We start from the raw sequence: 25,106 nt of genomic DNA, 5'->3' as shown, positions 1-25,106 counted from the left end.
GCACAGGATGAAAGTGTTCCTGACACAAAACCTGGGCACAGCTGACAGAAGTCTTTATAACCTCCAGCAGCAGCTCTTGTTCAGGCATTTGGGTCTTTGTGATGGTGCTGGTAGAACTGGGAAGCAGTTGTGTATTCATTCTCTTAACACCAGCATCTTGTGGCTGGAAATGTAATTAAATAGGCCAAGAATTGTGTGTTTGGTTCATTATAAATGGTGGAACCTTTTCGTTAGCAATTTGATCTTAACTCTGAGGTAGCAGCACCCCACTGTGCTTCAGCAGGAATGAATCCATTGAAAGGCTTTGGATGTGTTATTAGAAATCCAGTTACGTCAGCCTTTTGTTGGGAAATGGAGTGCTTGGAGACATTCCCTGCTCAGGTGTAATTCCCTGAAGGATCATTTGTGAGCTGTACTTGGGTATGTTTACTTTTATTGTGGAAAAACACGACTATTGGAGTGCAGTCTCTGGAGCAGAGTGAATCAAATGCTCTGGCAAGCCTAGCAGGATCCTCAAATGTGTAATGGAATTACTGTGCGAAGAACACTTTATCGAAGGTGCTTTTTCAAAGGAGAGAATTCTCAGTGTAGGGATAATAATGTACTTGAGAGCTTGTGGATGAATTTTTTTTTTTAAAACCAGCCTGTGACACTGCCTCCCTTTCATGTACTTTTATAGCTTCTGTGTTTTTGTGGTGATAGAAGTTGTGAACTCCCATAAACTCCTTGGCTGGGAAGAACAAGTACTTCCAAATTAAAATATAGTGACAGGTAATACAGAATTCCCTTATTTTTTCTGGTGTGTCCCTCAGGTGTTTAACTTGAAATTCACTCACTGAGGTTCAAAGTCTTGCTAAAGTAAAAGGTGCTTTTGGCTTCGTGCTGCCCTGTGGAGGAGAAGGGGGCTTGTTTTGAGGCTCGGCTTGAACCATGGCTTTGTTTTCCCGTGAATTCACCAAAACCACCGTGGTTTACAGCAGAGTGATTGGGAACTAGGGTTACACGAGAATTCTGTGCGGTGCGGGGGCGGCTGGCTCCGTCCTGCCCGTCCGGGGGGCGCTTGGGGCAGCGCTGCCGGGCTCGGGGCCGCCGCTGCAGCCCGGGGCCTCCTGCCCGAGCTCCCTTCCTCCCTTTCTCCTTCCCGGGCCCCCTCCTTCCCTGGCTCCCTCCCTCTCTCCTTCCCTGTTTCTGTCCTGCTCCCCTTCCCTGGCTCCCTCCTGCTCTCCTCCCTCCGTCCCTCCCTCCTGCTCTCCTCCCTCCCCGTCTCAGTCCTGCTCTCCTCCCTCCCCTTCTCCTTCTCTGTCTCCCTCCTGCTCCCTTCCTTCCCCTTCTCCTTCTCGGTCTCCCTCCTGCTCTCCTCCCTCCCCTTCTCCTTCCCTCTCCCTCCTGCTCTCCTCCCTCCCCTTCTCCTTCCCTCTCCCTCCTGCTCTCCTCCCTCCCTCTCTCCTTCCCTGGCTGCGTCCCGCTCTCCTCCCGTGCTCCCTCCCTCCTTCCCGCTCTCCTCCCCGCTCTCCTGCTCCCTCTTCCCTTTTTCTTCCCTCCTTCCTCTCTCCCTGTCTCCTCCCGGGTTCTTTGCCTCCCAGCAGGGCTCCCTGCTTCCCTCCCGGGCTCTGTCGCTGGTTCGCTCCGTCCCTCCCGGCTCTCTCTCCTCCCTGTGCCGGTCCCTCCCGCTCCGTTCCGCAGCCCCGGGCACACAAAGGCCGCCTTGTCCCGGCCGCCCCGCCGCCCTAAGAGTCCCCAGCGCGGCCAGCGGGCACAGCGCTGCCCCTTCCAAAGAAATGGCCTTTGCAATTCAGCCGGGGACCGTGATCTTTGTTCCTTGTGCGGAGTACGTCAGCCTGGAAGCTGGTGTTTGGGGTTTGAGACGAGTGGGCTTGTGCATGGAGAATTTTCCCCTCGTTCCCGTTTGGTTTGGTGGCTTTAGGATTGCGATGGCAATTTATTTGCGTATAAAAATCTTCCTAAAGCTAAATGTTCGCAGCTGTGAAGGGGAGGGAATAATTGTCTCTTGGTTTGTATGATAAACAATTTGGCTTTTTCTTGTAATAGAAGGTGTGCACATGAATAAGTTACTTTAGTGTGTATCGTGTAAAATGATGTGTAGTTTCAGACTATTCAAATTCTGGGCTGTCTTCAGTTTTGTTACACTAAAGCATGATGTCAATCCCACCCAAAACACTTCTGAAGCTGCCTTACACCACAAGTTTTTACCATGAATATCCAATGGCATTTGCTCACTTTAATGACACTTCGATAGGAATTAGTGGGGCATCCTTTAAAAAAAAAGTGTGCTGAAAGTTACCTTTATTTGAAGGCCATGGAATAATTCAGGCTAGAACAGACCATTTCATCCAACCTCCTGCTCAGAGCAGGCTCAGCTGCATCTTCAGTGAGTGCAGAGTTGCTCAAAGGGATTCTGAGTAAGATTTGAAATATCGAGTAAATAAAGTTCCTCATTAGAGGATTCTTGTCACCTTCCTCCTTAGCTTGGCTGAGAACAGAGGGTGGAAATGCTCTGCAGAAAATCAGGTCCCTGTTGTGGAGGAACGTGGCTCCAGCAGGGCTTGAAAAGATGCAGAGCTGGCTCTCAGAGGCAGCGTGGGAGTTGTCAGAGAAGCTCTTTGCTGCTCTTTGGGTTCCAAACTTCATGTGGTATTGAGAAATATGTTCCCACTGTCATTTTATTGTGACAAATTGGAGTCAGGAAAAAACCCCAGCACACCAGTTAAGAACACCCAAAGTGTCTCTCATCCGCTGAGTGAAGCATCTTCACCCAGTCCTCGGCACAGATGTGCCCTTGAAGGATTTTGGGCTTCACCTGGGGCTCTCAAAGCAGTCCTGTTGGAGCTGAACTCCTCAGTGGAACTTAGCCCATGTGGCTCTTGTTGATTAAGTGGTCAAAGGATCACAGAGCAGGTTTCAAACTGCTTTTCCTAATTTTTTTCCCTTTTCTTGTCTGCGTTGCTTGAATGATGGAGTGAATCAGACATTTTCTTATTTATTAATGGAGATCACATGCTGCACAAAATTAAATTGTTTTCAAGAAATATATGTCAAATGGAACCTTCAGAGACAGACTTGAAAGAGCCACAATATCTGAGTTAATATTTAACACAGAGTTGTGCAGTTCTTAGCCACGGGGGAATTTCAGAAAGCACTCCAGTCCCTTTCAGTTGGAGCACATGTGAAAGGTTTGTTAGGAACAGTTTCAGGGCTAAAAGCAATTTGATTGATAGCTTATCAGTACTTCACAAAAAGACCTATCTGTCAAAATTTGGGTAGATGTTGAGGTACTTGAAAAACCAGGCAATGTTAGCTCAGGTGTCTCCTCCACTTACAAACAGAAGGGGTTTGTTAGCCAGCTCCAGATTTCTGCTTTGATATCGTGTTTTCCACTTTCGTTTTCCATCTTTTGTGGAGGAGCATGACCCTTCCCTGGCGTGGCAAGGCTCCAAGCTGCCTCTCAGGGCAAAGCTGTGTTAGTGTTGCACTGAGGAGTTTGATCACCCACTTAGGGAAGACATCCAGGGCCCTGGGCACTCAGGGGTGGAATGGGAGCCACAGAATCACAGAATATTCTGAGCTGGAAAGGATCATGGAATCCAGCTCCTAAATGAATGGAGAATCCCTTGAGCCCTGGTGTTGGATTTTTACCCCAGGGTGAAAGCAAAATTTGACATTGTGCGAATCAACTTGCGTCTACATGGGGTGAAATTCAGCACCAATCCAAAATCCTGAGATCTTAGAAGCCAGAAAAGAACCAGTAACCTTTGCAAACATACTCTGGATGTATATCCAATCCCATGGAAACAAAGGTTTAATCTCACTTCTTTCTATTTAACCATTTTCCCAGATGTTTCCGCAGTTTGACAGATGTGCCTTTTACTAGAAAGTTGTGCTCTTGAGAATGAGAGTGTTATGGACACAGTTGCTATAGACAATGACTGTGTGAGGGTAAAGTTTGGAATAAAACCTTACATTAATTTCTACTTGAATCAGTAGTTTTGTTCCCCAGGCTGGCAGTGCTGATGCTGTGGGATAGCAGGCACAGCCTGGCAGGTTGAACTCCTTCCTGCAGCATTGCCAGGTGCTGGCAGACTGCTGGAATTCCCTAACGGTGAGCTGAGGGAGGAAGCTGAGGGGTCCCAGGGAATCCTTGAGCTACAGGCCTGGGGGTTGTAGGATGCCCCAAGGCTGGGCTGTGCAGGGCTGGGGCTGGGTTGGTTTGGGGTTTATCCTCAAAGAAAGAAGGGAATAAAATGGCTTTGCTGCTATTGGGGTCTGGAGGGTTTGATCCCAGTGCTGGGGTTGCTTTCCCAGTGGGAATTCTGCGGACATGGATCCCATGTGGGGGGATCCTGGTGTGGATGAGTCCCCAGCTGGGTTGATCCCACTGTGGGTGGACCCCGTGTGGGTGGGTTACAGAAGCACAGAACGTTCTGGGTGGAAAAGGACCCACAAGGATCATCAGTCCAGCTCTTCAGTGAATGGCCCATACAGGCACTGAGCCCTCTGTTGTGGTGGTGTCAGGTGTGGGTGGATCCCATGGAGATGGATCCCATGTGGACATGACTGACACCACTGACATGAGTGATGTTCTGCTCCCCAAATGATGCTTCATAAACCTTCATAAACCTGTCACATTTTTACTCACTAACTGTCATGATTCACAAACCAATACCCTCAAAAGGGAGGGAGTAAGCAAAGTCCCCAAACATTTTTGCTTGTGATTTGCTTTTCTAATTCCCCAGAAGCTGCTGTGGGAGGAGACTGTTGACTGCACAGTGTGGGGTGGCTGAGCTGCAGAAATGCCCTCCAAACACTCATCTGTTGCTGCTGGGGTGCATTTGGTTACCAGCTTTCCAAGGAAATATTTTACTATATTGGTCTGAATAGTTGTGCAATATACAATGAAGCTGTTACTGTTTTTATAGTGCTTCTAGAGTTTTTGGTAATTCAGATTTTATTAGCAATTGCAAACAGTTTCAATAAACTTTTAATGAAATGTTTATTCCTTCTTTAAAACAGCCTGTGAAAAAGTCTAATTTCTTGAAACCAGTTGTTTAAACACTACTCTTGGTCTGAAGGCCTAAAGAGCCTGGGTTTTTTGGTTTGTTTTGTTTTGGTTTTTTTTTGAGAATTTTTAAAATATCTGGAAGTGAATTATTGTAGTTTCTCAGCTTTTCCTGCTTCACCTCAGCTAATGTTACAGTGTGTGTCTGATGGACAGAGACCATAATTTGTAAGTTTTAAGGATCCCAGGCCCTTTTCTCATTAGACCCAGGGAAGCTGGGAGGGAAGGCTGTGCTGTCCTATTTTCTCCTGATGATTTGGCACAGTTAATTCCAGCACTGTGACCTTATTTTCAGAGGCTGGTTTGTGTTGTTAAAGCTCTTACCAAATAAAGTGGCCATGCTCATGCTGTTGATATCTTTTTCTTCCCCTATTGTCTATTTGGAGAAAATTATTAATCTGCTCCTCTGCTGTAAAATTCAACCTGATGCAGGCTTTTAGGTGGTGGAACTAGGGGAAAAGCCACAGACTTGTGAGAATTTGGGGTTCAAGGATTGATTCAAGCTGGTACTGACTTTTACAAAAACAATTCCATGACAGGCATTGGGCAATGATCAAAAGTACTTTTTCCAAATAAAATAGTAAAAAGTATTGCAAGAAACAACCCAGTGAATTCTCTAAGAGAATGTAGCTGACATTTTGTATTTCCTTTAACTCTCCTGGCGGGTTTCACCACTGAGTTTGAGCACCAGCAGGTTTTCCCAGAGCCTGCAGGATAGCCTGAAGTGCCCTGGCAGTGCTGAGTGCCCGTGGCTGGTCCTGGTGCCCTGGGACATGACCCACTGCAGCACTGGATGTGCAGCCTTTCCCTGACACTGGCCCAGAGTGTTCTCTGGGTGATCATAAATAGTTTTTATGGTATTTTCCAGTGACTAGGTATAGAAGACTCGTTGCATGTGCCAAGTTTGACTTCAGAAGAAATTAAAAAGCTGCGCATGACCCCTCTGATGGATGGGTAGAGTGCAGGAGGAAATGTGTGCCAGAGGTGTTTGGGTGGGCACTGCAGTGGGGACAAATGAATCCCTTTCCACCCCTCTGACCGTGGAGATGTTTCCATTAAAGCCTCCCTGCTCCTTCCCTGCACTCAGGTTTTCCTTCCTGCTTGTTAGAAATGTGGAGTGTCTTGTACCTCATGTTTTTATCTTTGCTCTCCTGGAAGTTCTCCCCTCCAAGCATCCAAAGTGCGTTAAGCACTTGAAGCAGCTCAGAGTTCTGCAAGGATAGTCTTCCTTTCCCTTCCAGCAGTGATTTGCTGTTCTAGATCCCATCCTGTTCATCCCAGCACCTCCAGTATCCTGCCTTGCTCCACTCCCTCTGCTTCACCAGCTCTGTTTGACTGCCTCAGGTACCTCAGGACACCCAGGCACTGTGGTGGCTTCCTCAGGGTTCACTTTTGAGCTAGAAGGGAAACCTGAGTTCTGGGCTGGACTGGCAGCTGTAGGATGGAGTTCCTGGCACACTTTGATGTGTCTGAGTTTTGCTGAAACTGCCATCCAGACAAATGCTCTCCAAAGTGCAGTAGCAGCACCTCCCAAGGACAGACCACATCCTCTGCAGGGCCTTTCTCAGCTTCCCAAACACTTGTGTCTCCCATCCTTAGCTCTTCACACTGGCAGAGAGAATCCTTCCATGCAGCATTTTTCTAGTGTGCAGTGCAGGATTTTCCAGAGGCAGCTGGAGCTACTGTTGTTCTTTGAAGAGAGACTTATGGAGAGGTGGCTGAATCAGATAAATCCCAAAGAGTTGGTTGCTTGTCCTGCCTTCTTTCCAAGGACTGCTCTGCTCCTGGGCAGGAGCTGGGAGAAGGAAGACAGAGATGCCCTGGTACAGGTTAGAGGATCAGAAAGTTTCTCCTTTTGGACTGATGGGATTGGTGGGAGGCTGAAACTTTTTCACTTCTTGTCCTCAATCCTTGCATGGGAGCTCAGCTGCTGGTTCCCACCTAGTAGGAGTTAAACAAAACTTTGAAGATGTGGAAAAAGGTTATGTTTATTGTCCAGAAACCACTGTGCATTTTAGGAAACTTTTGCTGCAGTTTTCATTTATACCTAGACACTTTTTTTATGGTAACATTGCAGTCTGGAGCTTTCTCTTGTTCCTTGGAAAGCTGCACTTTTTGAGCTATTAATGATTTTTAACATTTTCTTTACAGGCAAATTTTGTTAAAGCTACCTCAGTAGGATTAATGACATTGGTTACCATCTCAGAAGTTACCTGGGTATTTATTATAAGTGAATTTTTTGTTGTTTGTGTCTCAGGAATGGCCTCACATAAAGGCTCTTCAAAAAATGATGGAAATTTAGAATGAGCCATCAAGTGTGCCCAGCAAAAGAGAACCTAAACACAGGAGTTGGAGTAGGTTTGGAGTTGGAGTATATTTGGACCTGTGCAAGGCAGCAGCAGTGCAGAACAGAGAGATTAGCGAGTCATTTTTTCCCCTTTTTAAAAAAAGTTGAATTGCGGGTAACCTGCAGTCTGTACCTATTGCAGCGAGGTCGCTTTGTCATTGTTTCTGCATTTTGTACACATGTTCCAGCAGTGACAGGACTTCTAATTTAATAAATCCCTGAGTTTTGCTGTTATAAAGCAACCAGTGCTGTCTTCTAAAACCATCCTGTGAGTGTCGGAGCAAAGGTGGCCAGCCATTAAAAAAGAATCCTGTGAGAAAAACGAGTAGGATCTGAGATTGTGTTAATTGATTTTACTCTACATTAGATTTAGGTTTCAGTTCTGTGGGTTTGGCTTTGGACTGAGCTCTTATGTCATGCGGGTCTCTCGCATTCTTTCATACTTGTGAGTATGAAGGCTTCAGGAAGGGAAATTTATCTGTATCTGAATATTTGTGCTTGGTGCAGGCTGTAATGGGACACTCCTTTGTGCATTTCACAGCTTATTATTGATTTCTTTCTTCTACTGTGAAATCTGTTCTCCTGGTTGATTCCATTTGCAAGTAACTCTCTTGTCCAAGGTTTATCTCTGAAAATCCTGTTTTGGTGAGGATAAATATAGAAAGTCTGACTTGTGTTTGTTTGTATGAGATGATCCCATTCCTTTTTAGTGTTTTTTTCAATGGTTTAGACTTAAAGTCTTTCCTTTGAGGAAGGGTATTCATTATGTTTCTCAGGAAACCATAGCTGATTCTGTGGCGGGAGTGATTCCTGCAAAAAACAAGGATCCCTGCAAGTTTTGGGATGGAGTTCTGAGCCAGAAAAGAAAAAGGCTGCTCAAAGGAACTGGGAAGCACATAGCTGATAAAGTGGGATGGAACGGGGCTGTATATTTAGATGACAGTCATTCAAGAGGGCATTGGGCTGCTTGGAGTATTTTTTCATGTTCTGAATACTTTAGATAATTGGCTGAGACTCAGAGCAAATTGCTGCTGCTTCCAGGTTTTATTGGGGGTTTTGTTTGTTTTTTTTAGTGAATTTGTATTGCTTAATTCTGAGTAAGGAACTCTTAGGATTTTTCTCCCTGGATGTATATAATCACATTTTGAAATACCAGTTTAAATTCCAGTTTTCCCACCTCACAGTAATAGCATTAAAGTGTGCCAGTAGATCCTTTGCAGGGAATGATGCTCACCATGTGGAGCAGATATTCTGTATCAGTGGGTTGGAAATCCTTAAGCAGCCTTTAACAAAAGCAGCTGCCCTCTTCCAGACCTAGTGAATAAAGGCAGTAGATGATGTTGGAAAACAAATATCATAAAGATGCTGAAAATGTTCAAATCCTGTTGGAATTAGGTTGCAGAAATGAAAGTTTGCTCTTCAGCAAGGCATTATGTTTGTGTGAAGAAAAGGGGTGCTTGTTCTTTGTGCGAGTCAAACTCTAGAGCTTCCATTTCAAGCCAGCGCTGCGGTTCTGCCAAAGGGAGTGAGAACCGTCTGTGATTCCTTGCCTTGGAGGTACAGTAATGCTTTTGGCAGCATTCCTGAGGGCTCTGCAGGCTGGAAGTGAGTGCAGGCAGCGCTGTCCCCTTCGTGGGCCTCTTTTTTCCCTTTTCCTGCAGCAGCTGGCAGGGGCCGCCTGTTGCTGTGGGCCGGCTGTGAATTCCCCCCTGGCGGTGCCAGCCAGCAGAACAGCCTCTTGTGGAGGTTCTGCGGCACAAAACCCTGGGAGCAGGGGCATTCACCCGCCTTGGAGCTGCTCGCTGCCATGGCTGTGGCTTTGGGGACAGCCACCCCAGCACATGATGCTTGGTAAGTGCCCTGATCCACTGGGGAGCAGCTGGAAAAGCATGGCTGGCTTTTAAGGATTGGAGAAATTCACTGGAGGTTGGGATCATGTCTAACTTTGCTAAAATGAAGCTGGAAGTAGCTGGGATAGCTGTGCTGGCAGGGAATGGGGGTGGTGGGCATGGATCCCTGTGCCTGGCTCTGCTCTGGGTTCACCCATGGGAATTACTGGATTTTAAACACTGGAATTGCTCTGGCATCCCCCCCACTGCTCATGGACTCAGGGTTGGTAAAATATGCTGATTTTTAAGACAAACTGGAGTCCAGGGATGGCAAAGCTGTTTGGACAGCTGGATTTGTTTGTAGTATTTATTTTTAGGTTCTTTTTCAAGCTTGGTCAGAAATCCTTCTTTGTCATTCTGGGTCCTTACGTTTGACTTGAGAGCTGCATCTCTGAACTTGTCCAGAGTGTGGGGAATGTTGGAGCTCGTGGACTTCAGTGAAATATGATTATCTTCACACACTTATCTTGTGATTGCCCCTTCAGATAAAGCCTTTAATAGCAAAACAAGAATCATCATGATAATAACAACAAATTTTCCATAGAATATTATTTTTTAAGTGACGCTCTAAACTAAATTACCTCATAACATGAAATTGATGAATGCCCTGTAAATAATCTTACAGTTGTCTGACAAATCTGTAGGATTTGCTATTTATGTGTGAACAGGAGGGGCTCACAAATGTTGCTGTATTTTCACAAGGACAGAGCTTTCATGGTACTGTCCTGCACGGTGCCGGTACATTTCCAGAAGAAATATTATCTGATGTGGAAGTAGAAACTTCAGGTGTTTTTTAGTTTTTCCAGAGACTGTATGAGGTGAAGGGGGATGAACTGAGGAGAGGATTTTTAGGGAGTGGATTATAAGCAGTTCCCTGCCCGGAAGAGGAGTTGTTCTAATTTAAGAAGAGAGAATTATTTGCCTACAGAAAGGCCTGGGGTGTGGTCTGCTGAGATTGCTGAGATAACTCAATAATTTTAGGTGTCTTTAGGGAAGGTCTGCCTGCTGGGCTTGTTCCTGGAGACAAACTGGCCCCATTGCCCAGTTTTTTGGTCTCTTCTTCCAAAAGTCTTCAGGGAAAAGTTTTGATGGGTTTTTTCTGTGTTATAATTTTTGTTTGGATTGGGTTTTTGTTTGGGGTTTTTTTGTTGGTGTTGTTGTTGGTTTGGTGTTTTTTTTGGCAGAAAAATTGCCAGTTCAACAATATGTAGGACTGTGACTCTTCATTTAAGGTGAGGATGAGTGAAATAAGCATTGTTGTGTAAAATGGAAAGTTTATTTTGCTTGGGAATTGCAGTAAGTTTGTTCATCAGTGGTCACTTGACAGCTCCACCCTCCCAGTAAATGCAACACTAAGTTGTTGAAAAGGGAGTTCTAAGACAAAAAAACCCCAAACAACTGGTGTAGGTACATGTTTTGTTTCATGTTATAAGCATTTCTTGGGGAGTAAACAAAACTTTTGCTTTGAAAATCAGCCTGTGCTTACTAAAACAAAACAGAATGATTCTGAGCAGAGATTCTGTGTTTCTTTGAGGCAGTGAGAAGTAGGAATCTCCTGGAGCTCTTGTTGGTTTTGCAGCTTCCAAATTGTAATTTTAATTGTAGTAGCCCAGCTAATATTCAGTTGAAAAGTGAGAGTTTGGCTGCAGCCACAGAGGTTCTGCACTGCAGCACCAAGAAGAAGCATTTGCTGAACAGTGATTTTAGGTGGGTTTTGGGGTTGCTGGTTCCCAGGATATCCCAGGCTTTGTCCAGGCTGTGTGTGAGGCTCCTGCCTGTGTGCTCAGGGCTGGGGTGGGATCATTCCCATGTCCAGGAGCTGTTTCCATGCTGTAATCCAAGAGGAGCTACTGTAGGTTAAATATAGAGCCCCTTGTGCTGCCATTAACTCACATTTGCATCAGTCATTAGCTCAGAGCACTGCAATTCCAAACTTTCCTGCTGAGGCTGCTCCTGCAGTTGAATTCTGCTGGAGCTGAGCTGGGGCAGTGCTGGGACAGTGATTCCTGGGGAATTGTGAGCTGCTGCTCAAATCCAGCCTGGAAAATGGGCTTGGGGAACACACAGGGCCAGCTGTGAAACCTCCAGGGTTGGATTTTATGGTGGATTCCCCTAATCTGCAGCTGCTAATTTGTAATTAGTGAAAAGGGCCAAGGAGATGCAAAGGGTTACAGACTGTATTGTTGTGCTTTGGCTCTTCCCTCCCCAGGCTGCCAGGGGAATTTGGCACAGAGTCCCTGTGTCCTGAGCTTCCCAAGTCACTGGTTGCCTGGCATCATGTTAACCCAGCTTCTACCACGATAAATGAGCTGAGATTTGATTCAGGAGCAATAATTTCTGTACAGCCAAGTGACTCTGGAGCAAGCTGAGGAATAGCACAGAAGAATTGGGAGTAGTCCAGCCAAGGTGCTGTTCCTGAATGCAGCAGAGATCTGGGTCCTCATCTCCAGGAAGGAGGTGACTTTGAGCTCGTACTGACAGGGGCCACCAAGATGACAAAGATACAGGTTTTATTTGAAGAAAGCATTACTGGAATGAAAGCTTGTTGAAGAGATGAACTTGGGAGTGGCTGCACGATGATGAGAGGGGAGCAATGTTTGTCTCTCTCCTAATTCAAGAGTCAGGGCTAGGGCAATCCAAGCCATTGAATTTTTGGTTGAAAAGAAACAAAAAGAGCATGTGAAGAAAAGGGACTTTAAAAAGTATGTAGTTTAAAGCCTGGAATCCATGACCAGGGGATGTTGAGGCTAAAGGATTTAGGGCTGGGCAGGATCACCATGGGACATCCCCACACCCCATGTGGTGTTTTAGGGGCTCCTTTTTTCCCTCGATTGGCAGGACTGTTTTAACTCAGCCTTGCTTGTGGAGAGACTTCCTCAGACACTGAAATAAGCAGGTCTTGTAGCTTCAGCATTGAATATTGATTCCTTTTCTGTCTCTGCCTTTCATCAGAGCCTTTTTAAAGATTGTTCCTTCATCTTAATTTGCCACGATAGGCTTAAAAAAACAGGAGGAAAACCACCTTGAATTTCACATACTTATAGACAGGACACAGAGGGTGTTTCACTGGTACTCAGGAATGGTCCAAAGACAGGCTGTTATTTTTATTTTCCTTAGAGCCAGTGGTCTCCTCTGGTGCTTTTGCAGCTGGAATTTGCTGTTCCCCACTGCAGTGTGTGAGCTCTTCCAGCACTGCTGACTCCAGGCTGCTGGGGATGCCCACGTTCACCTGGTGATGAGAGAAGTGCTTTTCCCTTCAGTCACTGGTTTGCCTTTAATGACAATTCTGTTGCAGTGTGCAAACTGAAATCCCTCATCCACAGATACAAACCCAGCTTTCTTTTCACTGCAGTGAATGATGGGCTCATTATGTGAGCCCATCTACAGGGATTTACTGTTCAGGAGTAGCTGGAAATTAGTCTTTTGAAAGAGCAGTTGTAAATAAAAGATTCTGAGAAAAGTGCTGTGTAGTTTGCTTTTCCTTCATTTTCTCCTCTGAAAATGTTGCTTCCTGCCTTGATTCCCTGCATTTTTGCTGATATCAGCCATGTCTTCTCAGGAAAAGAAACTTTCCTTGGGCTTCAACAATGCTTAGAGAATATTGCAGTGTTAGGTGGAGTGGGACAGTAGTATGGTAAAGAGAAGTCTGGAAAAGTTGTTTCTTGGTGCGTGTGGATGAGTATCTGAAGAAATTCCAGGCTGAAGAGAGATGCTGGTTGGCAAAGCTGGCAGGTGGGGGGCGTTGGCTTCTCTCGGGATATCCCACTGGGGGATTCCACCTGGCAAAGTGCATTCCTGACGGAGCTGATGGAGTGCCGCGTGTCTCAGGACAGCCTGGAACCCACGAATCCCTTTTCCCTGTTTGCTCCCTGCCAGAACCAAGACTGCCAACGGGGACTACCGGAAGGAGCACCGGGAGCGGAGCCGCAGCCCCATCGAGCGCGCCGCTGCCCCCACCATGAGCCTCCACGCCAACCACATGTACGCCTCCATCCCCAGCCTGAGCATGGAGCAGCCCCTAGCACTGACCAAAAACAGCGTGGATGCAGCCAGGACGGTGGGCATCTCCCCCAGCCTGAGCAGCGTGGAGCGGCAGCAGGTACGGGATGGGCACAGGGACCGGCACCGGCATTGGCACCGGGATTGGCACCGGGATCGGCCTCGGGCCGCGGGGAGGGCTCCGGCTGCAGCCACAGCCTGGGGCGGCTGCAGCCAGGGGAGAGGAGAGGCTGCTCCCGGGCAGCACGGGGTTAAAAACGCACCCTGTATGTCACAGCTCCTCGGTGTTCATTGTGACATTCCCAAGCTTGGGAATGCATGTGTTGTATTTGGGAATACTTGGGAATGCAGGAGTTGTATTTAGGAATGCATGCATTGTATTTGGGAATGTGTGAGTTTTTATTTGGGAATGCATGTGTTGTATTTGGGAATGTAGGAGTTTTTATTTGGGAATGCATGTGTTGTATTTGGGAATGCATGCGTTGTATTTGGGAATGCATGCGTTGTATTTGGGAATGCATGCGTTGTATTTGGGAATGCATGCGTTGTATTTAGGAATGTAGGAGTTTTTATTTGGGAATGCAGGAGTTGCATTCAGGAATACATGTGTTGTATTTGGGAATGCATGAGTTTTTATTTGGGAATGCAGGAGTTGTATTTGGGACTATTTGGGAATGCAGGAGTTGTATTTGGGAATACATGAATTTTCTTTGGGAATATTTGGGAATGCATGAGTTTTTATTTGGGAGTGCAGGAGTTGTATTTGGGAATGCATGTGTTGTATTTGGGAATGCATGTGTTGTATTTGGAAATGCATGAGTTGTATTTAGGAATGCATGAATTGTGTTTGGGAATGCACAAATTTTATTTGGGAATGCATGAGTTTGTATTTGGGAATGCAGAAGCTGTATTTGGAAATGCATGAGTTTTATTTGGAAATATTTGGGAATACATGAATTTTATTTGGGAATGCATGAGTTTGTATTTGGGAATGCACAAATTGTATTTGGGAATGCATGAATTTTGTTTGGGAATGCATGCATTTTATTTGGGAATGCACGCATTTTATTTGGGAATGCATGAGTTTGTATTTGGGAATGTGTGTGTTTTCATTTGGGAATGCATGAGTTTTAACTGGGAATTCAGAGTGTGGTTGGTTCAGGGAGGCCCAGCACCTGCTGGGCAGTGCCTGGGGACATCCCCTGAGCCCCTCCTGGTGGTCCCTGTTGCTCCCCTCCCCTCTGTCCCAGGTCTCTCCCCCCTCCAGAAGGGGTACAAGACCAAAGGGACAGTTTGACTCTGGGTGATCTTAGCTGTAGCCAGCCAGAAGCATTTGCTGTGCTGTTCAGAGCAATGTGGCGTCACTCATTCCCTTTTCCTGAAGCCAAGTCATTCTTTTGGATTATTCTGTGCCCGATTTCCATGTGCTGCAGTGGTTCTAAGGTTTTTTTGTTGGTTCTTTGCTTTGCCATCTTGCACATGGCGTTTGTTTTGCTGCGGAAGTGCTGAAGCTGAGCCATTTCTGTGGGCAAGAACAGTTCCCTCATGTGTCAGACTCACTTTTATCCCTCCTACAAGTGGAGAGACAAAGCAGAGAATTGAGCTGTGATGGGCTGCAGCACTGAGAAATTAAACTGGCCCATGTACCCCAGCTCTGCTTTCCCGGGATCCCTCTCTGTTCTCTTTGACATTTTGAACCGGGATGTTGGGGCGAGGCCTTGCTAAGAGCACAGAGTAGGAATCATCCAAAATAAAAAGTGTACTGAAAAAAAATAAATCCTACTTTGATGATTCCTTGTTTTGGGGGTTTTTTAACCTTAACATGTTGAATGGGATTTCATTTCTAATAGAACAGGTAGGAGAAGAATACCTTATTTGCAGCAGGACAGGGTTATTCAGCTGCTGTAGTTAGTGATTATTACTAAATTCTCAGTTTGTCTCAATATTTTTATAAAGGTTTCTATATTCTGTGCACACAGAACCATAGCAGAGGATTCTGCAAGGTGCCTTATTGGGTTCTTCAAGGTGTTGGCATGTGCATTTCTGAGATATTATTACCTGTCTCTCTCTGCTTCCCACCTCCTGCGTGTCCAAAATACTCTTCTGAAGAGAATTAAATACATGCCTTTCTCAAAAACCACTTCTGAGAGGCACAAAATCCTCACCCCTACAGAAAATAATTACTCCCACATGTGAACTGTTTACAGAAAAATCAAATAATTCTTCTGTTTTTCTTTATTTACTTTTTTCTACTTTGCTGCCAGTGCAGTAAGATGTAAATAACCTCATTGCTGTTTTGGCCTGGCAAAAATGATGTTAAACTTCCCTGGAAAGCTCAGCTCTTTTACTTTATGGCCTTGCTCTTACTCTGCCTAAAGTACCACCAAAGAAGGGAAATGCTCTCCTTCCTCACTGACCTTCTATGGGGGTAGGTGGGGTTTTTTTTGTGGGTAAAATTTTGTAAAACGGTCAAGAAATTAAATTCCATCAGTTCAGGTAATCTTTTGAACACTTACTACTTAATTTGTACTGAGTGTAATGGACTCCTTGCATCATCAAATATATGGAATTAATCCAATACCTGTATTATTTCCCTTCGGCCACCTGGAGAAACTGGGGCATTTCTTTTCCCAAGGCTTTGTGTAAATGTCCATAGTAAACAACTCTGAAAAGAGTATTTTATGGTTACACTTAAAGTACAGATGGAGGAGTCCTAATGCAATGTAGCTGTGAATAGACATTTTGGGGAATTTGCATGTGCTGAGAATGACAGTGAAGTTAATTAAGTATTGAGTATAAATTAATTCACCTCCTGGAAAGGCAGGTGAATTCCCACAAGAAAGGATTTGTGGTCTAGACAGGCTCAGAGTTCTTCATATTTATTGTACATCCCGTAGGATTGGGATGCACTGTGGAATACAGAGGTAGGGCTAGGAAAACTCAACTTCTGAATAAAAATTATAACATCAAGACAACAAATACCTGGAAAATCTGCAAACCCCTTCTATGTGTGGCCACAGAATGAAACAAACATTTAATGTGTTGATATGGAACTCTGTGAAGTTGACACAGTCATTGTAAAATCACTTCAAAGATTTGCTTGCACACTGCCGTTTTTCTGTTCACTGAAATAACCTCTATGGAAATGCAATGGATTTTTAAAAATGGATTTTTATTTTTAATTTTTAATCAAAGAAACAGCTGAATATTTAGGGGTTTAATATGAATTGAATAGTTTATGGGTTTAATTGCTGTGGCTGTGAAGTTGCAGCAATCAGTGTAAAATTATTTTTAAGATTTACTTTCACACTGCCCTTCTCCTGTTCACTTACATAAGAACTATTATGGAAATGTGATGTGGATTTTCATTTTTAATCCAAGAAACAGCTGAACATTTGGGGGTTAATATGAATTAGATAGCTTATGGGTTTAGTTGCTGTGAAGTTGCAACAATCAGTGTAAAATTATTTTTAAGATTTACCTTCACACTGCCCTTTTTCTGTTCACTTACATAACAACTGTTGTGGAAATGTGATGTGGATTTTCATTTTTAATCCAAGAAACAGCTGAATTTTCGGGGGTTAACATGCAGAGGGTTGAATTGCTGCTGCTGAGCGTGCCGCTGTGCTTGTGTCCCCTCAGAACCGTCCCTCTGTGATCACCTGTGCTTCTGCCAACAACCGCAACTGCAACCTGTCCCACTGCCCCATCGCCCACAGCGCCTGCTCCGGGGCTGCCTACAGGAGACCCTCCAGCTGTAAGTGCCTGCAGGGACAGGGGGCTGCTGAGGAGGGCAGGAGCCTTCCCTGAAATGGGAAATGCAAACCCCCTCCCTCTGAATTATTATAGTTCTGAAATTAGGGGCTCTCAGGTAGAGATAAGGGAGTAGGAATAACAGTTCTTTACTGGGAAAATTGAAATAAAATGCAGTGATACAAAACAAACCCCACTGGCAGAGTCAGAGCAGGAGCTGGCACCCTGTGGGTCAGGGTGGTGGCACAGTCCCATTCAGTGGTGGCTCAGCCCTCCTGCAGTGCCAGCTGTGGTTCTGCTGGAGCAGGGATCCTGCACAAGGGGGGAGTTCTCCTCTGGAGGTCCAGGGGTGCTGGAGATGGGCCTGGTCCTCCTCTGGGAATGCAGGGGAGAAGAAAGCTGCTCCTCTGGGAATGCAGTGGGAAAAGGCTGCCCTGGTGTGCCAAAATCTCAGATTGTATCCAGGTAGGAATGCTTGGCTCCTCCCCATGGTGGAGCTTCTCCCAGTGGGATGATGGAATTGGATCAGCCATGCAGGGACACTCGCTGGCCCATGGACAGAAGGGATCTCCTGGAGGGAGGCTTGGTTTGTGGGAAAGATAAAGAAAACTGCCCCGTGAACAGCAGAGAACTGCCCCACCTCTGACAGAGGGCAAACAGAATGCACACCCCCAGCACATCTGGCACTGCACCCTAAGACAGTGCCACCCTCCAGCCTGCCCTCACTGGGGTCCCAGCAGAGCAGAGGGGTCCCCACTGTGCCCATATTGACAGGGAGAAAAGCAGGTGAAACGATGGCCACCCCTTTGTCTCCTCCTGTGCCACAGCTGGAGGTACTGCTGCAGAACTAGGGAGAGAGAGGTGTTCTTGTTTTGAAAAGCTTGTTAAAAAAAAAACCAAAAAAAAACCAAGCACCCCACACAGACAAATAAGTCATTATGTTTATTTTAATCCAGCTGACAAACAGCAGCCAGGGCCGACAGATCCCCCCACGCTCTTTTTTTAGGAGCTGTAGTTTCCCCTGCTCTCTCAATGGCCAGGAGACTCTTGTGATTCAGCTGCAGTCGCAGAAATCTTTCCTGCAGCCACAAATACCCTTCCAAAGCCTGGACCCTGCACCCTGCTCTGCATGGATAACACAAAAACCTTTGGAGGGCAGTTGCTACAGCAACCCAAGCAGGGAGCTTTAGCTTTGTGCCTGGTGTGCTATTAGCACTGCTCATGAAATCTGCTCAGGCGGTACTTGCTGGGAAAGCTGGGCTGTTCCTGCTCACTCTCACTGCACAGAAAGCACAGGGGAGGCTCAGCCCTTCCCTTGCAAGTCCTTTACCTGCTGGGGCAGAGCTTTAACTTGCAGCACTGCCAAAAGCTCAGGGCAGTGAGGCTCCAGCAGCCAGGATGTGTGCATGGAACAATACCAGCATGATGCAGGCAGCAACCTAACGCCCATAGCAGGGTAATTATTAGTATTTTTTATTAATAGTAATTTTAAAATTATTTTTATGAAGCTCAGTATACTGTTGATAACTAGAATTGGGAGCTGAAGGAGACCCTTGGACTCTTGGAGAAATCAGTCCTTGGGGATCTCAGATGTTATAAGTTTTCTCACAAATTGGTGCTGCTGGTCCCAGGAGAGCTGCTCCAGTGGGCATGGGAACAGGGCTGGGTGTTTCCACAAAAGATCTGTTCCTGTCAGGTGAAGAGGTGTCTGTGCATGACACGTGGATTTATTTTAGGATCAATCAAGCATTGCTTTAGGATCAAGCAGGGGGGCTGTGCCATGGATCCCAGCAGTTCCACGTATTTTCGGAAAAGTAATTCTTACTAAGGCACACAAATACTGATTCTAAATTGTAAAAATGCAGTGCTGTTCCATTTAGTCTGAGGAATTACTACAGTTCTTGGACCAAACCTGCCTTTTAAGGCTTTTGTAATAGTCTTACAGCACTTACTGCTGCTCCTGATTCATTTAGTTCTGGCTGCTCCCAGCGCAAGTGTGTGGAGTAAGATGAAACCCTGAGCTCAGCTTTTGGCATGCTGCAGTTTAGGATGAGGTCTCCTCACACCTGACTGCTATCAGCAGGCTTGGGAGCTGATTTTAAACAACTCTTTACATCATTAGCTCCATTTAAGCCTAAATATAAGTTCTGGGTGATGGTTTTGGATGAAGGTTTCCATAGAATTGGAGCTGGAGCTGTTAGTTGCCTGAGGGAGAAATACAATTGCATATAAATGCTCACCTGTTCCAGGTCACAGAAACGTAAAAATATTTAACTCCTTTTTTTTTTTTCATTTTAACTCCTTCCTTCCCACCTCCTTTGCCCACCCCTTTCCCTCCCAGGTGTGTAAGAGTGTGAGGAAGGCCATCGTAGTGACAGGGACTTGTAGTGACAGGGCATTGAGCTACAGGGGAGATGCTTTGGGGGCTGGAGCCCCCCTGCTCTGGAGACAGGCTAGGAGAGATGAGGGGAGCTCAGCCTGGAGAGGAGAAAGCCCTGGGGGGAGAGCTCAGAGCCCCTTCCCGTTCCTAAAAGGGCTCCAGGAGAGCTGGGGAGGGACTGGGGACAACGGCCTGGGGTGGGGGATAAGGGGAAGGGCTTCCCATGCCCCAGAGGGCAGGGATGGATGGGAGATTGGGAAGGAATATTCCTGTGAGGGTGGCAGGCCCTGGCACAGGGTGCCCAGAGCAGCTGGGGCTGCCCCTGGATCCCTGGCAGTGCCCAAGGCCAGGCTGGACGGGGCTTGGAGCAGCCTGGGACAGGGGAAGCTGTCCCTGGCAGGGGTGGTTGAGCTGTAAGGTCCTTCCAATGCAAGCCATTCCAAGACGTGTGAGAAAAGCCAGGATGAGGTGCGGGTCGTGCGTGCAGTGCCAGGGTTTGAAGTGCCCCTGTGCTGCTGTCCCCACAGCCACCGCTGCGTGTGACCCGGTGGTGGAGGAGCACTTCCGCAGGAGCCTGGGCAAGAACTACAAGGAGCCCGAGCCGGTGGCGAACTCGGTGTCCATCACGGGCTCGGTGGATGACCACTTTGCCAAAGCCCTGGGGGACACGTGGCTGCAGATCAAGGCCGCCAAGGACGCGGTGGGCGGCAGCCCCGAGGCGGCGGCGCGGCGGGGCCAGGCGTCCCCCTCCTCGCACATGGTCAGCCACAATCACTCGCCCTCCGTGGTCTCCTGAGGACAGCGCCCTTCCCGCTGGGAGTTGCATGGTTTGACTGAGCTTGGAACAAGTGCTTCGGTAGTGCTGGGGAGGGGAGGTTTAGTTTGCAACACATGTTTTTGTGTACTCACTTTGTTGTTTTTTGGTTGTTTTTGTTTTTGGTTTTTTTTTTTGTAAAAGGGTGCCCTTCAAGACGATAGCAGGAACTATTTCATAAAGATTCATATGATGTAGCATCCTTTTCTTCCTGCCTCAATTACCAAAGAAACCTCTGATGCAAATCTGCTGCCCCTTAAAAAAATAATGCACGCTAATCCACAAAAGCCATTACACTTAGTTGGTTGACCCAAGTGCTTTTTTGCTTTTCTTAGCTTCTCAAGACTAGAATTTGTCTGGTTTGCTTACATTGCTTTTTTTTTTTTTTCCCTCTGTGAAGTAATTTTGTATGTATATACTTGAAAAGAACTGTCATGTATGATTTGCACTATTGGAGGAGGACTGAAGTTGCACAGCAACTTTCTGGAAGAGGCTAAATATTTTGAGGGCAAACTGCTGAAAAAAGGGTTTAAGGATGACATTTCTATCAGTTTGATTTTTCTTAGAGCAAAACAGCTTTGGAAGGGGAAGTCTCATACAGGTTATAGGTCTTTCTCTCTTTAGATTTCAGGTGCTTAGTGCTTGCAACTGGACTGCATAATTTACAGAACACGGGCATTTTTTCCTAAACACTGCAGTTTGTTAGAATAGAGCTGAGGTTGGAGGGTTCCATAGTGCTTAACGATGCATGTTTTATGAAAAATAGCTGGTATCTATTAATGTATAGACAGTAAGAATCATAATACTTATTAGCTTCTCTTCAGAATTAGTTTATTTTTGTCAGTAACAACCCTAGATATACTTACTGCTGGTACAGTTGTACTCTATGATATTTGTATTTGCTATTCACTTTAGTGGCAGCAGCACCGAGGGCAGCTCAGGACAGGCCTCGTGCAGCACTGCTGCTTCACAGGGATCTGCTTCCCAAACCCCAGTCTGTGTAATCCACCCTGAACTAGCTGCAGGAACTGCTACCCTTACAGATCTTGGCTGGACAACAGATCGTTACAGTTTGTGAAAGATGATCTTTCCGTTTGTTTATTTTATTTTGGTTTTTCTAAGCCTATCCATCAGCCTATGCCAAGTCGCAGCATACATTCCTCCAGTAGATTTTATACAGGTATTACTGCATTTATTATCATTTGCTATATTAATAGCTACTAACTAGAAATTAGGCAGTAGAGGCAGGCATAAAACCACAGCTGTGCTAGTGCTAAGAGCTTCTCTTCTTCTTGTTAAGTGTAACTGCTCTCCCCAGTACATTCCATCTTCCCAGGACAGTTGCAGCCAGGGCTTGCTTTTTATCCTGGGCTCCCTGAAAGGATGGGCTCAGCGTAGGAAGTGAGAACTGGCTGGAAGATGAACTCCACGTGATGTATTATGGACTATGTTACAGTATTGGGTCCATTGTGGCTTTTATTTTATGCTTTTTTTGTTTGTTTTTTTTTTTTTTAAAGTTAAGCTATTTAATTTGGAAAAGGTGCAGGGTAGAAAGAGATCGGGAGATTGGCTCTTACTCTTGGTGAGAAGGTGGCTGCTCAGTTTTCTTTAAAAAAAATGAAAAAAACCACAAAAAAAACCCCAACCCAACACCTAAGCCCCCCAGTTTTACACATTTCACTACCATCTTACTGGGTAGTCAACGCTTCCTTGCTTTGGCATTCAGTACCCTACTCTCTGTAGGAAGATTGTTAAAAGAACACTTTTTTATATAGGTAACTTTAAGACCATCGTTACGCTGTGCGTAAAGAATGTACAGAGAAATTTGTAGGTATTTTTTGAGGAACAATTAATTTGTTAATGATATGTAGCTATTTAATTTTTCCCTTTCCTTTATTGTAATCATTCTTTTTTTTTTTTTTCGTTCGTTTGTTTGGAGAAAAAAGTTGATCTTTTTTTTTTTTTTTGTTGTAGATTTGTCTGTAATACAGTAAAAAGTGCAGGAACACAGTTATTCTATGAGGACACTGCATTAGCATCAATAGCCACTCGTTTGTTATTGCTACAGGCTACTGAGCAGTATAACAGTCAATACTAATACTGTAGATGGACTCTGTGGAAAATGTGACTCCTCTATTTCTTTGTAAACACAAATAAGATAATGTTTTTAAAGCTAATATTTTCAATAATAGCTGTTTTACAAGGTTACATTTACTTATCTGAGATAGGTAAATGGATTTGAGGGCAATAAAGATTTAATGTGCTACGTCCAGTAAAGCAGATGCTGGACACAACAATGTCACAAAAGCCAAAGGGTTGGGGGGAGGTGGAAGGACACTAAACTGAACTCACCATCACGAGACGTGGTGAAGCTTCTTCACAGAGCCAGGTTATCTACAGTTCAGTTTGAAAGATTCTCTCTGTGTTTGTAAATCTGTAATATACCATTCTTTTGTGGCCTTGTTTCACCTGGAAAAAAAAAAAAAAAAAGGTTTGGCAGGCCATCTTTTTTTTTTGTACTTAAAAGTAGCCTTAAAGAACAATAAAGTGCTCTTAAATCACAGGTGTGTTCCAAGCCTCTGTATTGCCTGCTGAGACAGGAATTGGTGTGTGAGGCAGAAGCAAACCTCAGGCCACATCCTGCCTTCCTTCCAAGCATCCCTACCTTTTCTAGGACCATAACCCCACTGGTGGGGCTGCCACAGGCTCAGTCTGCAGTTCAGAATTTCCCTACAAGAATTTGTCAGGAAATCCTTTACAGCAATAAAAACCTTGCTGCTGCCCCAGCAGCTGTGCTGGGCCTTGAGGAACTCACCTGGATGGGGACTGCTCTGGAGAACACCAGCTGGTGCTGCATTTGTGTTCCTGAAAAGACCCATTTTGTGGCATTTTGTTTGTCCCTCAGCTTCTTCAGATAATCCCTCCCTGGTGAAATCAGCTGAATTTCAAATGTCGACCTCCACAGTCCTCTGGTCCGGGTGAGCAGCATTCCAATGGCACTGGAGATAGTTAATCCTTAAAAAGTGCTTGTAATTACCTGAGTTTGAGAAAGCCCTGTGAACCAGGCAAGAAATGGGGCTCCGAAAAGAAAAAAAAGCCCTAAAAGGAAGGAGACACGAAGTTCCTGTTGGCTCAGCAGGCTTTGGAAACACGGCAGGCCTGGCTCAGGGTGAGGGAGACGCCATGAGAACTCTTCAGGAGGGTTGGTGGAACACATCTGAAACACATCCCTGCTGAACCCCGGGGGAGAGGCCCCGATCCGTGCCGGGAGGGCGTGGGAGGCAGGCCCAGGACACCCCACAGGCCTCCCAGGGGAGCCCCTGTCCCTGCAGGGCAGGGGAGAACGTCCCTGCACCGGCACACATCGCTGCCTGCCAGGTCAGTAACGCACAGCAAACTGCATTTCCTGCCTGGCAAAAGGGGTTTGTAGCTGGCACCGTGGCCTGGAGGAACCAGCCCAGACACGCAGTATTTCATGAGGTGCCCCAGCATTTGTAGTGGCATCTTCTGGGAGCTCAGTGAGAGGCACCTTCCAGCTGTGCCTTCCAGCTGTGCCTTCAGCCCCACACACACATCAGCTCTGCTGCTTTCAGCCCAAGCACCATTTCCATGTCAGAAAGCAGAGCTGGCAGCACAAACACCCTCAGGGATGCACAGCTCGGGCACTGCCCTCTCCTGAGTGCACTTTGGGTGCATTTCAGGCTGGCCTGGGTGTGCAAATCAGCTCTGCAGACAAAGCCCGAGGCCAGCAGTGCTGGTGTGACCTGGAGTGGTAGCGTAGTCCCAGCCCTGTGTGGCTACCTGGGCCCCACGGCTGTGCCCGGTGACACTGAGTGCCCAGTGAGCCCTGGGCTGCCCTGCTGGGCTGAGGGGACCTCAGGAGCCTGGCAGTGGCACTGCTCAGGCTCCCTGTGAATGGAGACTTCTCCAGTGTCCCAACACTGCCACCGGCTCGTGTTCTCAATGTGCCAGCCAGCAACACCCACAGCAGCATTCCCAGTGCCATCGGTGCACTCCCCAGGGCTGGCACGCTTAGGCTTGGCCCAGGGGACTGCTCACACTATCTTTAGATCCTTCTTGAAATGTAAAGCCCTCTGCATGCTCCTGATCCCTGTCCCCTGGCACGGACACAGCCCCAGCTGTGTTCCCAGGTCTCCAGCTCTCTTCCCCGAGCAGACAGTGATTCCACAGCTGGATTACGAGGTATGATAAAGCACATTTTATCCCTGAAGAGCTCTTGACAGAAATTATATCCATTTAATATTTTTTTAACCTCTTTTGAAATGGGAACAATCTGCCCCTCTCTGGAACAGCTACCTCAAGTGCTTTCTTGGGTGTAAGACAGCCAAGATAATTTAAATGTGCATTTTTAAGCTGTGGTGGGAGCAGTGCCAAGCAGCAGCCCATTGCCAGCACATTCCCAACACACACTGCTCCTGAGCTGCCCTTTCCCTGTGGCCGGTGTCCTGCTGCAGGCTCATCCCCATCCCCAGGGAGCAACAGCACAGAGGAAATTCTCCTGCGGGCAGGATCGGGAGCCCAGTTCAGCAAACAAGGGGCAGGCTCAGGGGGTTAGAGCTGCTAATTGTGCCACTTGGGCATCCCCAGCCAGGGACATCCCTCTCTGCTGGGAATGGTTGGCATGGGATCAGTTACACCTGGATATTCCCACTGGAATGCATTTGTATTGCAGCAGAGCTGGAAAATACAGAATTTCCTTTTCCACAGGCTGGTTTCACATAATGACAAAGCAGTTACTGACACATTTCACTGCAGTCACATGAGACCCTCTCAATCTTCTCTTGCTCAGCCAGTTTCGCTGCTCACTGCTGCACTGTTCAGTCAAATTT

General features: G+C 46.3%; 1 protein-coding gene across 2 annotated transcripts in view; it reads left to right on the top strand.

Moving 5' to 3' along the window:
• The window catches only part of VGLL4 (vestigial like family member 4), an 80,819-nt gene extending 58,000 nt beyond the window's left edge, over positions 1-22,819 (top strand). For both annotated transcript variants that reach the window (XM_038149040.1, XM_038149038.1), the window contains 3 exons: positions 13,187-13,409; positions 16,952-17,066; positions 19,970-22,819. In XM_038149040.1, coding sequence (XP_038004968.1) covers positions 13,187-13,409; positions 16,952-17,066; positions 19,970-20,238 — 607 coding nt within the window. In that variant the 3' untranslated portion in view covers positions 20,239-22,819. The remainder of the gene's footprint in view (positions 1-13,186; positions 13,410-16,951; positions 17,067-19,969) is intronic.
• Positions 22,820-25,106: the final 2,287 nt, after the last annotated feature.

This window comes from Motacilla alba, chromosome 12 (genome assembly GCF_015832195.1).
Source record: "Motacilla alba alba isolate MOTALB_02 chromosome 12, Motacilla_alba_V1.0_pri, whole genome shotgun sequence".
NCBI classification, from domain to species: domain Eukaryota; kingdom Metazoa; phylum Chordata; class Aves; order Passeriformes; family Motacillidae; genus Motacilla; species Motacilla alba.
Note: the sequence above shows the minus strand (reverse complement) of the source record. Positions and strands in the feature narration are given on the sequence as shown.